We start from the raw sequence: 16,453 nt of genomic DNA, 5'->3' as shown, positions 1-16,453 counted from the left end.
ACCAATATTCCATTATAGAAATACTTTTCTTATTGCAAGTTTTTTGTTGATTCAAGAATATTTCACTCCTTACGCATTTTTTTTACTTTGCTTACTCTGAATCCCACTGATCAGGTTGTTGGTTCTCAGCAAATTCTTGCTATTTAAAATCATAATTCTATTGTGACATCACTTCCTAAAATCATCTATAGTCTCACAAGAAGCTTTATCTGGGGAAGCAGCTCATATAGCCTGTTGTCATTCTTCTTTCTATCTTTATCTTATAATAGTTTAACTGTAACATTCTTTCATCAGGTATCACCTATTCCTTTAATATCTAAATTATATTAACTCACATTTCTATTTACTTATTCAGTGCTTTGGCGATGCTTCAGTACCGTGGTAATATTTCTTTTCCTTTTGGATGAACAAACAAGTTTATTGGTGCTAATTCCAGCAGGTGTTGGTGCAGTGATTGAGGTGAGTTCATAAAGCTCTGAAGTCTGCTTATGTCTGAATATAGGTTTATTGCTGACGCTGCTGCTATTTACATCTACAGTCCTATGGGATATATATATATATATATATATATATATATATATATATATATATATATATATATATATATATATATATATATATATATATATATATAAAATGAACAGTTTAACATCATCCCCATAGGACTGTAGATGTGTGTGTGTGTGTGTGTGTATATATATATATAGTGTGTATGTGTGTGTATTTATCCATCTATCTATCTATCTATATATATAGATATAGATATATAGTGTCTATGTGTATGTGTGTGTATTTATCCATCTATCTATATATAAAAATAGTCATTGTCAGTTTAAATTATAAGTGAACTAATTTAGAACAATTCCAGTTTAGATAGAATACACTTTAAATAACTTATCCTGAATAACTTCTGTTTAATGTGTTCTCTTCAAGGAACTCTAATCATAAAGGGTAAACAGTAAAACTGTCCATATATAAAGTGCTGTAAAGTACACAAAGTAAACAAATTGGAAAAAAAATCTTTTTACCAACTTTGCAGTTCCTGTAATTTTGGAGTATTATTTCTAATTAGAAGTACAAGATTTCAAATGTGACTTTTGATTTGGAGTCCCTTAAGATTGCAAAAAACACACACACAGGTTAGGGTTCTAACAAACATTAACTAGGGAGCTCACGGTACAAGCATTTAATTGTTAAAGGTTTAACTTCATTATATGGATGTGTCTATGTTCTCCAAAATTACCGCATTTACTCTTGGAATTCTGAACTAACTTTCTGAGACTATTCAAGTAAACCCAGTAATTAGTTTTAAAATGGGTCCTTTAAGAAATTTAGCATTGGGTCCTGACTGTCATTTGTTCTCACTAGAGCTGGTCAAAATTTTCTGACTGAACAGCTTTCTGTCTGCGTTGATTTTGTTAAAACATTCAACAAACAAGGCACACTGTATACGGTGGGTGTGCCAGCCTGCCTGGCTGGCAAATAGAGATGAAGTTCAAGAGAGCCTGCCATGCAGGGAGCCAGGAATTCTAGGGACCATATTTCAAAATTTCAGTCCAGCAAAAATTTGAGTTTGACTTTTTACCCTATTCAGAATGAATAAAACTGTAAAAACTCAAATATGTTCACAGGATAAAAACTGTGTCTTGGCTAGCTCTAGTTCTGACTCAGGATCCCATTTTCTACTAATATTTGTGTAAATATTCAATTTAAAAAAAATTGATCAGTAATGAAAAGTAGGACTGCCAGAACTGACTTTCAGATTTCCTGTTTAGTTTTTCTTCATACATTTTTAAACAAAAACTACAAACAAAATTCAGAAGGCATAAAAGGTTCAACTGTGTGAAGTATCATACTGTTAGGGCACTACTTACAAAGACCATAATTTATGACCCGTTTTTAAGTATTGTCCCATGCAGTCCAAACTGGGGAATGACTTTCACAATACATATTTACAATCCTTAGCTGAGGTTTTTATTACCTTGAAAGCTACAGTAAAAAGGTGACGAGTGCCTCTGGGTTTATTTGTACTGTTCACTTAAATGCTGATACCTTTATTCACTGATCCAATGAATTCAGTTAACTCATTGACTTTAGTGGGACTACTGAAGGAGTAAGATATTGTTCAAGTGATGGTCCCTATATGTCAGGGGTGGCCAAACTGGCTGTTTCACAGTTAAAGTGCTGCTCGCATTCTCCACCTACCAGCCTGCAGGGAGGGAGGAGTGTGTGGCTGCTCCATCTACCAGCCTGTGGGGGAGAAGGGAGGTTGGCTTCTCCACCTACCAGCCTGTGGCAGGGTGCTGAGGCTAGGGGCTTCTGCCAGAAACAACTGGTGCCTGCTAAGAGTGGGGGGCACAGTTTACAGGTTTGCTCCCCCAATAGCTTGAATCATGCCCCTCCAAGCACACATCCCCTGTTACCCTCAGCGGCCCCTCCCTCCAACTCCGAGGTGTTAGCTCCTTATGGAGAGGCAACAACAAAGAGCTGGGAGCTGCAGGGAGGGGCTGCTGCTTTAGTTCCGTGGGGAGAAGCAGCAGCAAAAGCAGTGGCTCTCCTTGCAGCTCCCTGCTCTTTGTTGTTGTCTCTCCCCACGGCCGCAGCTCCAAACTTGCCAGCTCCAGCAACTGCCATGCAGGGAGGAGCCTGGTGGCACCATGTGACTGAGCAGGGCCAACAAACCCTGGGAAAAATCGGTGGGGGGGGGAGGGTGACCCCATGTGCCCCCTCCACATGTCACCTCTGGACATTCTGCCCAGCGGGGAGGGGTGTCCTGGGGCATGCCTGCCGGGGCTCAGGGCTTCAGGCCTGCAGGGTGCACCTGCCGGGGCTTGGTGCTTCAGCAGGAGCAGGACTGAAGGTCTGAGTCCTGGCAGGTGCGCCCTGACTCTTGAACTTATGAAGATTGTCGTATGCGTCTCGGATGGTCAGTAAGTTTGGCCACCCCTGCTATATGTATTCCAAACGTGGGTGTGCATGCGTGCTATGTGTTGGAGCCAGAAAATTTCTGTAGCAGTGTCCGTTGACCCGCATGAGCAATGTCCTTAGCCACATGGTCAGGCAAAGTTATATGAGGCTGTGCGGAGCGACGCCCTGTTTCCTTGTACCATCACATGGTTGAAGTCAGAATCCCTCTTCCTCTGCGATGGTAGTTTTGGCTAACAAAGCCCTTTCATTCATTTGTAGTAGCCTTCTTTTGTTTTTCTCTTTAGTTTGCTGTGCGTAGTTCTGAGTGTAGTGTAGTCAGTTTTCTGTGTCCTTCCCCAGGGACTATGCCCCATGTTCCAGGTTTCAAAAACTATGCATTGTGCCCTCTCTCATTCTCAGTGAGTGACGAGCACCAATGCTGTCTCTACTGTCTTGGGGAGACTCATCTTGCTGCAAGATCTGTCGCTCCTTCCATCTGTAGATTCGGAAAGCGTGCCAACTTCACCTCCACAAATTTCTTATGGAGGATGCGCAGTCCAACCCCAGAGGGGCGGAACCATCGGTGCAGCGCCCTTCACTGGTGGTGAGTGCTCCTCCTAGCACGTCCCATGTCCCAGGTCTGGCAGCGCCAGCGGTCTAGGATAAGCCCAAGATTGAGAGCCAGAAGCACTTGCATGGGTATCGGAGCAGGTCCCCTTTGCAGGCTGCCTCCAAGCACAGCGCTCCCTCCCTGAACTGCCCCAGGTCGGTTGAGACATTAAGCGCAGATCCCGCCACACCACCAGCTAAGCTTCCTCTCTCTGAGGGTAAGGTGAAGAAGGAGAACTCGATGGCCCCACCACCCGCCATGCCAGTTACCTGCCTGGAACTCTCCCCAGGGTGCCACCACCTGTCCCACCTGCATTTCAGCATCCGTCGGTCTGTTCACTGCACACACCACCTCGCTCTTCGACTTCTCACAGGGACATTTCCCAGACCTTGGGACAATGTGAGCCCCTTCTCCAGTCAGCACATCTCTAACTGCCCTACCCTCGTTCTTTGCTGCTCACTGCGCACGAACCTCCCACTCCAGCAGAGGCACCGCTACTGCTCCAGGAGGGGTGCTTCAAGCCTATGCATCCCACCAGTACCGACGGCCTCACCATTCCCAAAGGCTTATACCACTCATGCTCTTACCTCCTGACAATCAGAAGCAGTATCAGTACCTACTACAGCGGGTGGCCGTGGACCTGGGTGTACCCCTGGAGGAGGTTTCAGGATCAGCACCATCAAATGGTGGACACCCGACAACCCCAAGGGCCATCTGGGTGGCACTGCCTGTTCACAATGCTATCCTGCAACCTGTGAGAGCGGTCTGCACACGCCGGCTTCCTGTGTCCCCACACTGAAATGGACAGGACACTGGTACTTTGTTCCAGCTAAGGGGGTAGATTTCCTCTTTTCCCATCCCACCCCCCCAAGTCATGCGGTGACTGAATGCGTCTGCCAGCACACCCATAAATCCACTCCTCCAGAGCGGGTGGGCAAGCACCTGGACTTTTGGGGCAGGAAGGTCTACTTCTCGGCAGCATTGCAATTTCGTATTGCCAACTACCAGGCTCTGCTGGCGAAGTATGATTTCCACAATTACGCCAAGCTCGCAGAGTTCCTGGACGACCTGCCACAGGACAAGCAACAATACTTCTATGCCCTTCTGGAAGAAGACTGCCGACAACTAAGGTGAGCCTCCAAGTGGCCATGGATGCTGCAGATACGTCCTCTCACTCTTTAGCAACTGGGGTCATTATATGCCGAGACTCGTGGCTGCAGTCCTCCTTTTTCCCCTGAGACGTCCAGAACACCATCCAGGACCTCCCCACTCTCATTCCATCTGCCATACCTGGGACACCTCTCACTGGGATCTTTTCACTACACGAGACAATCACAAGTTCCCTCTTTACTGCTCCCAGGGAGCCCAGGGGCTCGACTCTCAAGGCAATGCTCTCGTGCCCTGGCAGGGAGAACTTCGTTACGCCTTTCCCCCGTTCCTCTCCTTCCCCAGGTCCTCTGCAAGATCTGCCAGGGCTTGGCTACGGTCATAGAATCATAGAATATTAGGGTTGGAAGAGACCTCGAGGTGATCTAGTCCAATCCCCTGCTCAGAGCAGGACCAACACCAACTAAATCATCCCAGCCAGGGCTTTGTCAAGCCAGGCCTTGAAAACCTCTAAGGATGGAGATTCCACACCTCCCTAGGGAACCCATTCCAGGGCTTCACCATCCTCCTATTGAAATAGTGTTTCCTAATATCCAACCTAGACCTCCCCCACTGCAACTTGAGACCATTGCTTCTTGTTCTGTCATCTGCCACCACTGAAAACAGCCTACCTCCATCCTCTTTGGAACCCCCCTTCAGGTAGTTGAAGGCTGCTATCAAATCTCCCTTCACTCTTCTCTTCTGCAGACTAAAAAACCCCAGTTCCCTCAGCCTCTCCTCGTAAGTCATGTGCTCCAGCCCCCTGATCATTTTTGTTGCCCTCCGCTGGACTCTCTCCAATTTGTCCACATCCCTTCTGTAGTGGGGGGACCAAAACTGGATGCAATACTCCAGGTGTGGCCTCACCAGTGCCGAATAGAGGGGAATAATCACTTCCCTCAATCTGCTCGCAATGCTCCTACTAATACAGCGCAGGATGCTGTTGGCCTTCTTGGCAACAAGGGCACATTGCTGACTCATATCCAGCTTCTCGTCCACTGTAATCCCCAGGTCCTTTCTGCAGAACTGCTGCTTAGCCAGTCGGTCCCCAGCCTGTAGCGGTGCATGGGATTCTTCCTTCCTAAGTGCAGGACTCTGCACTTGCCTTGTTGAACCTCATCAGATTTCTTTTGGCCCAATCCTCCAATTTGTCTAGGTCACTCTGGACCCTATGCCTACCCTCGAGCGTATCTACCTCTCCCCCCAGCTTAGTGTCCTCTGCGAACTTGCTGAGGGTGCAATTCATCCCATCATCCAACTCATTAATAAAGACGTTGAACAAAATCGGCCCCAGGACCGACCCCTGGGGCACTCCACTTGATACCGGCTGCCAACTAGACATCGAGCCATTGATCGCTACCCGTTGAGCCTGACAATCTAGCTAGCTTTCTATCCACCTTATAGTCCATTCATCCAATCCATACTGTAACTTGCTGACAAGAATACTGTGGGAGACTGTATCAAAAGCTTTGCTAAAGTCAAGTTATATCACATCCACCTCTTTCCCCATATCCACAGAGCCAGTTATCTCATCATAGAAGGCAATCAGGTTGGTCAGGCATGACTTGCCATTGGTGAATCCATGTTGACTGTTCCTGATCACCTTCCTCTCCTCCAAGTGCTTCAAAATGGATTCCTTGAGGACCTGCTCCATGATTTTGCCAGGGATTGAAGTGAGGCTGACCAGCCTGTAGTTCCCCAGGTTCTTCCCTTTTTTAAATATGGGCACTATATTTGCCTTTTTCCAATCGTCTGGGACCTCCCCGATCGCCACGAATTTTCAAAGATAATGGCTCTGCAATCACATCAGCCAACTCCCTCAGCACCCCTGGATGCATTAGATCTGGGCTCATGGACTCGTGCATGTCCAGCTAATACTGATAACCCCGTTCTGGTCCTGCCAGTTTTTGTTTCTGGACCTCCTCAGGCTCTTTGCCTGCCCCTCTCCCCTCCAGTTTCACGCAGTCCCGGACCATCTCACCCACGACCAAGGCAGTCTGTCATACCAGTCCTGGCTCCCTTTGCCTCATGGCCTGGTTTTTGGGTTGGGCTCCTGTGTATACAATGCTTGTTTGCCGCTGGTGCAGCACATCCTTAAACGCAGTAGGCGGACCTCCATAAGAGCTTGCTATGTGGCAAAATGGAAATCTTTCACCTCTTGGGCTCAGCATCACCACCTCCCCCTTGAGGCCATCTCCATCCCTACCATCTTGGAAACTTCCTGGAACTTAAGACCTCAGTCGTTAACTTCAGCTCTTTCTGAGTGCACCTGACAGCGCTGAGAGCCTTCCTCACCCCTGTGGATGGCCGCTCGGTGTTTAGCCACTCCACCACCACCACCCGCTTCTTCAAGGGCCTGCTTAACAGCTTTCTGCCAGTGTGCAAGCCCATACCCCCCTGGGACCTCAATCTTGTCCTCTCCACCCTCACCAGACTCCGTTCCAGCCTCTGGCCAGATCCTCCCTCTTCCACCACTCCATGAAAGTCATCTTCCTTGTGCCTATCACTTCTGCTCGGCGGGTCAGCGAACAGGTGGCCATGATGGTCTACCTCCTCTCCCCTCATCTCCCCAATACAGTTTTCCATAAAGACAAGGTTTCCTTGCACCTCCACCTCAGATTCCTCCTGAAGGTAGTCTCAGAGTTTCACCTCAACCTGTCGATTCACCTTCCGGTCTTCTGTCCTAAGTGTCGGCCCTGCACGCCACTCCTGCAGACAGGATCCTACATTTCCTAGATGTCCACTGTGTGCTGGCATTCTACCTTGACAGAACCCACACCATTCATGCCTCCCCACATCTCTTCGTGGCCACTGTAGACAGATCCATGGGCCAAGTCCTGCCCTTCCAATGCATCTCAAAGTGGGTCTCTGCATGCATCCACGTAGGTATATGCTATCCAATACCCTGCCGCCCAGCACAATTACAGTGCACTCAACATGGGCACAGGTAGCAACATCTGTCTCCCTGGCAGACGTCTCCTGGCATGACATCTGCTGAGTGGCAACGTGGCATTCTGTGCATACCTTCACTACCTATTACGCAATCAACTAGGCAGCAGCAGACGCAGCTGTGAGCCATGCTGTCCTCCAGACTGCAATGCCTCTTGCATCCTCGCACCTGCCTCTGCGCTGATCACTGCTTGATCTTACCCACATTTGGAATACATATAGGGACCATCACTTGAAGAAAAGGCGGTTACTTACCTGTAACTGAAGGTTCTTCAAAATTTGTTGTCCCTATTTGTATTCCAATACCTGCCCTCCATCCCATCTGCTGCGTGCCACGCTGCTCAGCAGTAAGATGGTGACCGAGAGGGCGTCACCCCACACAGCCTCATGTAACCTCACCTGGACCACATGGCTACATACGTGTGGGTCGATGAATACTGCTACTGGAAGCTTCTGGTGCATGGCGTCCTGCGCCCCCACAGTGGAATACAGATAGGGACCACACATCTCGAAGAACCTCCGGTTACAGGTAAGTAACCTCCTCTTCAAGTCTAAGAACTAGATTTTGATATCCTTAGTCATGATTAATAAGTTGTTCTTGATATTTAAGCATTGTATTTTTGTAACTTAAACCACAGCTCTGGAAAGTGAAGAAAGCACTGAAAATGACAGTTATATGGAGAGGCATGAGGCCAACAATCCAGGTACAATACCTTTGCTCTTTCATAATGACTAGAGTTATTGAGCTCTCTGCTCCCTCAGAGGTTAGTGAACAGCTTATTTTAAAATAAAATTCAAATAAACAAAATATGAAGATGTATAATGTCTAGAAGTATACAAATGGGGGAGGGATAGCTCAGTGGTTTGAGCATTGGCCTGCTAAACCCAGGGTTGTGAGTTCAATCCTTGAGGGGGCTGCTTAGGTTTCTGGGGCAAAATCAGTACTTGGTCCTGCTAGTGAAGGCAGGGGGCTGGACTCGTTGACCTTTCGGGGTCCCTTCCAGTTCTATGAGATAGGTATATCTCCATAATGCTGCTGTGTTCATCCATTTGTATAATATGATTCAATAAAAAAGTTGCAGAATTAGCTACAGAAAACCACAGATCAGTCTTCCATTATTACTGCTGGAGGATAGAAATGTTATTTGCTACTGAATTGAGAAGATTAAGACATCTTCTGCAAAACAGATAGTTCTTCGAGTGCCCGGTCCCTGTGTGTATTCCACTGTGGGGTGTAAATGCACTTCACATGCCTGAGACCAGAGAATTCTTGCAAGCAGTGTCAATTGGTCTGTCTGCACCCTTGCTCTCCTCACACACCATGGGTATATGGGGTGCTATGGACTAACCGCCTATCCTGTTCCTTTTTACCACTGCATGGCTTAGTTTGCAACTTCCAGTATCTGGAGCCCTTCTTTCTGTCTTCTTTGTCTTCAAATCTGTAAATATTTCAAAGTTTTATAGTTATTTTTACTGTAGTGTACTTAGTGTTACTAAGTATACTTTAAAATTACTAACAGGTATAATCCCCACCTCAGTGAACCGTTTAGCTTTCCCAGTATAGGATTTAGATTATCCCTAGGATACCAGGTTTCAAAAATTGTCATGTCCCTGATCCTTCTCAGTCAGTGATACTTCCACTAGGTGCAGTATCTGTCAGTCCTTTCCCACCTGGACCTGCAGGCACAAGAACTCTGGCTTAAGAAGCAACTCAGGAAGAAAGTAATGAGGCCCCAGTTGGACCCTACCCCCGTACATCTGCCAGAGTTATAGAAGAGTGCACCTCCTAGCACAAGATCTGACACAGAAGGGGGAAACAGTAAAGTCAGGGACCCTTCACTGGGCTTCTACCATGAGAGTAAGCGCTGTTTTCATAAGCACAAGAGCAGGGCCCCACTGACAATGCAACCTCAATGTGTTATGTGAACAAGCCAGGAGGAGCACGCTCCCTAGCTTTGTCAGCAAGCAATAAAGTTTTGGCAATTGTGCATCATGGAAAACCTCATTTATACAACTGCTTACTTGCCCAGGTGCTCAGAATCACTTAGCCAGTCACCTCAGCAGGAACTTCTCTCAGAATCATGAGCGATCTCTGAAGAGTGATGTGCTGAGGTCCATTTTCAAGGAAGAGGCATTCTGACAGTGGACTTATTTTCAGTGAAAGACAACAAGAAATGCAGTCAGTTTTGCTCTCAAGTGGGTCTCCGTCTAAGGCTCATTAACTGATGCTTTCCATTTGAATTGGGGATCAGTCCTCATGTATGCCTTCCCCCCCCCCCGATACCACTCATCCCTCAGGTGATTCTCAGACTGAAGTTGGATCATACTAACTTAATTGTAGAAGATCATTGTACTAACTCATTGTACCAGCTTGGCCAAAACAGTGTTGCTCCTCTGACTTTCACAGTCTGTCTATTCTACCTCCCAGATTTCTTCCTCTCATTCCTGCCTGCTGACACAACACCATGATCAGATATGGCATGCAGCTGTGAGCAGTATGCACCTAACTGAGTGGATGCTACATGGTTAGATGACCCGGAAGAGCAAGCAGTGCAACAAGTTCTACTTACTAGCAGAAAACCTTCTACTAGGTTTTTCAGTTTGGTTGTTGGCAAGGGGAGTTCAGCCAACGTTAGCATGTATTCAAGACATTTTGGGTTACCTGTGACTTCTTAAGTCCTCAGGTCTATCGCTCAACTCACTGATGAGGGCCCACTTAACGATTTCAGCATTTCACCCTCCAATCTAAGGGGAGACATTATTTTCCATGTCTCCATGGTGGTTAGATTTCTAAAAAGTACTGTCTTCCTCTTTCTGTCTGTTAAAGAATTGATTCCTTTGTGAGCCCTCAGTACCATACTGGCTGCCCTCATGGGTTTTCCATTTGAGTCCCTAGCCAGTTGCGCGCTCTCTCTCCTTTCCCAAAAGACAGCTTTTCTTGTTGCCATAATTTCAGCAAGGAGAACTGGTGAGCGGCAGGTCTTAATGGCAGATCCTCCATATACTCAGTTTTTCAAAGGCAAGGTGACCTTGAAGTCATACCCTTAAGTTTTTGTCTACAGTGATGTCACAATTTATCTTAACCAAACAATATACCTACCTGTATTTTTTCCTAAGCCATACTCAAATGCTGATGAGCAGCATCTTCATTCCTTGGATGTGAGATGATCAAAGTTATTCTATCTGGAAAGGACTAAACTCTTTTGGGCATCGCTTTGACTTTTTTTATCTTATGCAGATCGGATGAAGGGTCAGGATGTTTCCACACAGACAATCTCCAGGTGGATTACTTCTGCATTACTACAGCATATGCGGTAGCACAGGCCACACCTCTACAGAAACTGGTGGCTTATTCTTATTCAAACGGCTTTTGTCATGTTTCTCAGTGATGTTTCTATATTGCATGTTTCTAGGGATGCTACCTGGTCTTCCATATATGCTTTTCGCAAGCATTACGCTATTACGACATCTAGATCAGATGGAAACTTTGTCCAGGAAGTTCTTCAGTCATTATTTAAGTAGACTCTGAGTCCCACCTCCATTGGTTACTGCTTGTGAGTCATCTATGGGGTACATCTGTCTGCAACCACTCGAAGAAGAAAAAAGGTTATTTACCTGTACTGTAACTGTGCTTCGAAATGTGGGTGCAGACGTATATTCCACACCCCGCCTCCTGTTCTCTCTGCATTGGAGTTTTGAGAGAACTGAGGTGGTTGGGACAGCCAGCCATAGGAGGGGGTATAAGGGCCAGAGGAAGCAAGAGCTGCCCCAACGGGTAATGCTAAGTGAAGTTTTCTGGCTTTGATGCATTGGGCTCATGCACACCTGAGTGAAATACACATCTGCACCCACATCTCAAAGAATATCATCTACTGTACAGGGTAAGTAACCATTTTGTCTCCATCACTTAAATTTTTAGAATAGTTAGTTTTCATTCACAGATTAAAATGAGACTGATATTTCTAGTATCCAAAAACTTTCAAATGTTCCATTAACAAATATTTGAGTATGACAAAATCAATAAAAGGATGGGAGGAAAAGAAGAAACCTGGAAAACTCACCGGATGTGGGATTGTATTTTAAAAACCCACGTTTTTCACAATTCTTTCACTTAGCAAGCCAGTCTTGCTTGGTATGGAGCTAGCAGTGGATATGTCCTGCTGGATAATGCCATTGGCTGGGGGGGGGGGAAACATTTTGGTTTCACAAACAATATTGGTTGTGTTGAATTTGACCAGCAGAGAATGTTTTACAATGTGGTCTTGCTCTTCTTTATGAAGTATAAAGACTTGAAAAGTGTGTTTTATCACTTTTTTTCTTGCTTATGTTCTACATTAACAGTATAAGGAATATTAACTCTGGTCTGGGCTTCCTTTGCATTTCTGGGGGACATTATTCATGGGTCTCTGTTAACTGAAGGTAGGTGGGAGTGGAGATATTTAACTTGTAATTGATAATTCTTTTGTCCCAAATAATTATTGGGCATTAAAATAAGACCGGGGTGTGATGCTGCTTTAAGGACCTTTACCTGTTATTTAGGTCTTTAAGTGTAGTTTTGCTTTGATTTAATCAGTTTCTGTATAGGCTATTGTACAGTCAGTGGCTGAAGGGCTCAATTTTCTGTCTGCATCATGTTGAAGAGAGTGAGGGTTGTAGCTCTGAGTGCTGTATGCTCTTTTGAAGCATTTGTAGATTTGTATTAAGTTTTATATTGTATAAAGAAAATGAGTAGTAAGTTTTTCATCTTTACAAGCTTCGCTTTAATCAGTGAAACTTGAGCCAACTGCAGTATACCCATGGGCTCGACAGATCTCTTGAACCTTTGTAGCTTGCTTCTGTCAAGAATGGTATTGAAAAATTAGTTGTCTTATGATGGTTCATGTAGTATTTAGCAAAGAAATTCCAGAGCAAACTCCTCGCCTTGGGATAGTGCTTTATATTACATCTTTTTTTTTTTTTTTTCCCCAGCTTCAAAAATCCTGTTGCTAGTTGTCATCTTCCTTGTATTAGATTGCAGTTAGACCTAATATCATTGGAGTTTCCTTTGAATTTTATGCTAATCCTGACCTTTTTTTCCTAACAAAGTACTGTATTTTCCCCCTTCTGTTTTATTTGTCTAAACCAATTATGATTACTTCTCTTTATTAAATCTAATACAGTTTGGTGCATACAATGAATCTGAAAAGAGAACTGAGGAATATGATACCCAGGTAAGACACAATCCTGTAATATTGTTGACATGTTGGTTATTTAATCAAATATGTAGTGGGACTTATTCTCCAACAAGCAGATTGCACCTTTCAGCCTTCTGCTGGACAGCAAAAAGATAGTGTGGAGAATTAGATCAAATATTAACTTGAGTCTTCCTTACAAAAGCAGACAAACAAATACAATTATTGTGTTCAGTGTCCATGGAATTCATGTATTTTTTTTAGGCTAGCAGGGGCGATAACAGCCTAGTCTGACCTCTTGCACAATGCAGACCATAGACTTTCACCCAGTAGTTCCTGCATCTATCCCAATAACTTGTGGCTGAACTAGAGTGTATTTCTTGATTTAAAGGTTATCAGTGATCAATTTTTTTTAATGTCCCTTCGTTCTACAAAAACCTGTGTTTTGGTATGCAGTTTTAAAATAGCATTGGTGTAGGTGGTCTTGAGAGTTCACTATAATTTTGAGGTAAATCTTGAATTTTAAGTTGCTTCAGCATGTCACTGCACTTTATTGTGGCAAACCTGAAGAAATTATTTAAGTGGTATGCTCTAAGGCTAGGGATTTTTCCAGTCTGATGCACGCCAGTTGTCTTTTTGTTTTGGGGAAACATATCCTCTGGACAGATGAAGTCTGCCGTGGTTTACCTCCCCAGGGCTGGTAGCTCATGCATCAGATCTTTTTGTTATGGCAGTCCATAAGGATGAAATCTAAAGAGCCCTCAGCTGCTGACTTGGGCACTGCGCATGGTCCCCACTGGTCTTTGTCAGTCTCCAAAGATTCCTCTTTAGGGCTTCAAAAGCTGACTTTGGCACTCTCCCTCTTAACTTTTTGAAAAGACTCTAGTATGGTAGCGAAAACAAATCCTTGGTAACTCGTGATATTTTGGGAGTGGTCTGGTGCTGAAAACTACAAAGGTGCCTTGGACTTCAATTACTTCCTTTGGTTCCCAGTCTCTGCCAAAGAGCTCATTGACTATGAAGTCGAAAAAGACTTTGGTCTCCAGTGCTGAGGCACTCTGTGTACTAATGTTGAGACCTTCAAATCTCATTCCAGTGCCAAAGTCTTAGTGCTGCCTTTACCTACCATACTGCCAGGAGGTTTGGACCTGCTAGTGCCAGTTACCCACACTTGTCTCCAATGCAGACTATTCCATCTTTTCTCTCCCCTGAAATGAAAGGAGAAGAGGAAACACAGTGAAACAGTATTAGCCTCTGTTACCTAGAAGTGTGATTCCACCTCTGACCAAAGCCATATTGTATGTTTTCATAGTGGTAGCATTGTCTTGTTCTTTGAATAGGAGCACTGGGAGTCAGGAGACCTGGGTTCCAAGTCATTATAGAATTGCAAATAAATTTGGCTGAATATGTGAATATCTCATCTTCAACTTTATTTAAGATATGCATGTAAAATGTTTAGCTGTCCTTAATTCTTACACTAAAGCTAGCCAATTCTTTTTGAACTAATCGAAGTTGTCATTAATTTGAACAGAGAATACACTGTTTTTTATGCAAATGTGCATGTTAGACCATGACTGATTGTAAATTATATCTGGGTCTTCATCAGTTATGAAGACCTAGTCTGTCTGTTTTGAATGACATCATACTGTAAGATTCCCTTGGAAGCATCAGAACCTACATCTCCTTCCAGTGATTGTCCATATGCACATTCCACTTCTGATATGCATCCACTGCAAGCACTTGAGACTTTTGGCCAGCATTATCTGTACGGCATGCCTGCACCCTGAAGCTTCTCTGGTTCTCCAGCAAGGGCATGTAAGGGCAGTGTGTGTCAACTGCCATCAGTTCCTCTCAGCTGCTTCCTGACATTGATGAGACGGAGCATTTGTGGTCGGTAACACAGACCCTGCCCCACCCCACACAATCCAGCTTGTAATTGCTAGTTGTTCCTAGTTAGCCTCTTAGTTAGCATAGATGATTTTCTGCCTGTTGACCAAAAAAACCCTACAATGACTGTAAGAACTGCCCTTCATGCGAAGGAACTATGCCCATCAATGAGTACTAGAAATGCCTCTGTTGTCTTGGAGAGTCATACATCCCAAGGAAGTGTTCCACTTGCAAATCTTTTATTTCAAGGACATGTGAGGTCAGAGAGGCAAGACTTCAGGTATTCCTTCTGAATGAATCTGAGACCCGCCTTGGATCAGGCTGTCTAGACCTCTCTCTGTGAGATCCAGCACCAAAGAGCACAAACACTGGTTCGTTTTCATATGCATATGAGCATTCCATGGGAGAGAAGAAGCATTCTGATAAACCCCAGAGTACAGGGATCTCCAAGAGCAGATCACCCACCAGCGGTTGCTTGAGAAGATCCCCCTCTGCATCAAACTGTCAAGACATCTCAACTCAATGAGGTTTCCACAGAAGGTCACTCAGTTTAAGACACTAATTCAGAGACTAGCCGTCATGAGAGATCTAGCACCAATTACATCACTGACTGCTTTGGACTTAACGGCAGCACTGCAAACCATGAGCACCACAACCTACCACTTTTACATTGGCACTCTCTGGACTGACAATTTCTGTCACCAGGTGGTCCAAGCACTCCACAACTGCAGCTAGCACTGACAGGATTCATGGCATTGAGAGGTCTAGAGCTTCTATAGGAGCCAGAGTCTCCACCTCGCTCCTGTTAGCAGGATTGTACCCATGGCACTATCCACGTCTGCACCGCCACTGATAACACTAAGGCCCTCTGCACACCACCTCTGGATCTACTTTTGTAGGGTCAGAGGAGATGGATCAGCAACACACCACCTCTCCTCCAGCCTCCACTCCGCTGTTGTGTGTGTCCTGCAGGAGTACATGGGGCTGCTCCAGAGACAGACATTGGGACTCAAACTGATCGCAACCCTCCTGGTTTCTGACACCATGGCTATGTAGAACTTACCAGATCAACATATGGTCATACTGGGGCTCCTGGGCCATCCTGAGAAGCTTGCAACTAGGCGGACAGACTTTTATGTCCCCAGGACATCCCATCCACAGATACAGTCCCCCTAGCTGCACCTTCTCTTTTACCACTGCAGCCCTCCCTTGTTCCAGAGTATAAACAGGGAGAAGACACTCCTCCACAAATAGGGTTCCAGCTGGTGATGGCTCTATTATCTTCCTCCCCAAACAAGTTGTCTCCTCATTGGGTCCCCAACCTGATGTTCTGAAGGTGTTCCAAGGCCTTTTAAAGAGGATAGGGGAGGCACTTTAAATGCCAGGACTCAACATGTGTGTGTTGATATCCTGCAGTCTACGTCTTCTGGGAGAGTGGCTTTATTCACAGGGTATATAATGGACTCATCCAGGTGCTGTGGTATATCCCTGCAGCAGTACCCACACCTCTCAAAAGGGGGACAGAAAATAACAAGTTCCACCCAAGGGTGCTGAATATTTTTATACCCATCCTGTTCTGTCATCTCTGGTAGTTACATTGGCTAATGAGAAAGCAAGATAAAACAGGGCGACAGCAAAGGAGGGAGAGCCAAAAAGATTAGGTTCATTTGGCAGAAAATCTAATCAGCAAGCATACAGTTCTGGCTTGCTAATTATCAAGCCCTAATGTTGAGGTAAGATTTTTTTGTATCTTTGAGAAATTCACTGTTTTTCACAAATAACA

At 45.1% G+C, this 16,453-nt stretch overlaps 1 protein-coding gene across 1 annotated transcript in view; it reads left to right on the top strand.

Annotated features, from left to right (window-relative positions):
* The window catches only part of CLPTM1L (CLPTM1 like), an 86,013-nt gene that overhangs the window by 44,819 nt on the left and 24,741 nt on the right, over positions 1 to 16,453 (top strand). The window contains exons 9-11 of the mRNA XM_065398727.1: positions 356 to 459; positions 8,251 to 8,316; positions 12,772 to 12,822. Coding sequence (XP_065254799.1) covers positions 356 to 459; positions 8,251 to 8,316; positions 12,772 to 12,822 — 221 coding nt within the window. The remainder of the gene's footprint in view (positions 1 to 355; positions 460 to 8,250; positions 8,317 to 12,771; positions 12,823 to 16,453) is intronic.

Source organism: Emys orbicularis, chromosome 2 (assembly GCF_028017835.1).
Source record: "Emys orbicularis isolate rEmyOrb1 chromosome 2, rEmyOrb1.hap1, whole genome shotgun sequence".
Taxonomy (NCBI): domain Eukaryota; kingdom Metazoa; phylum Chordata; order Testudines; family Emydidae; genus Emys; species Emys orbicularis.
The sequence above is the reverse complement of the archived record's forward strand: the minus strand, read 5'-3'. Positions and strand labels throughout refer to the sequence as shown.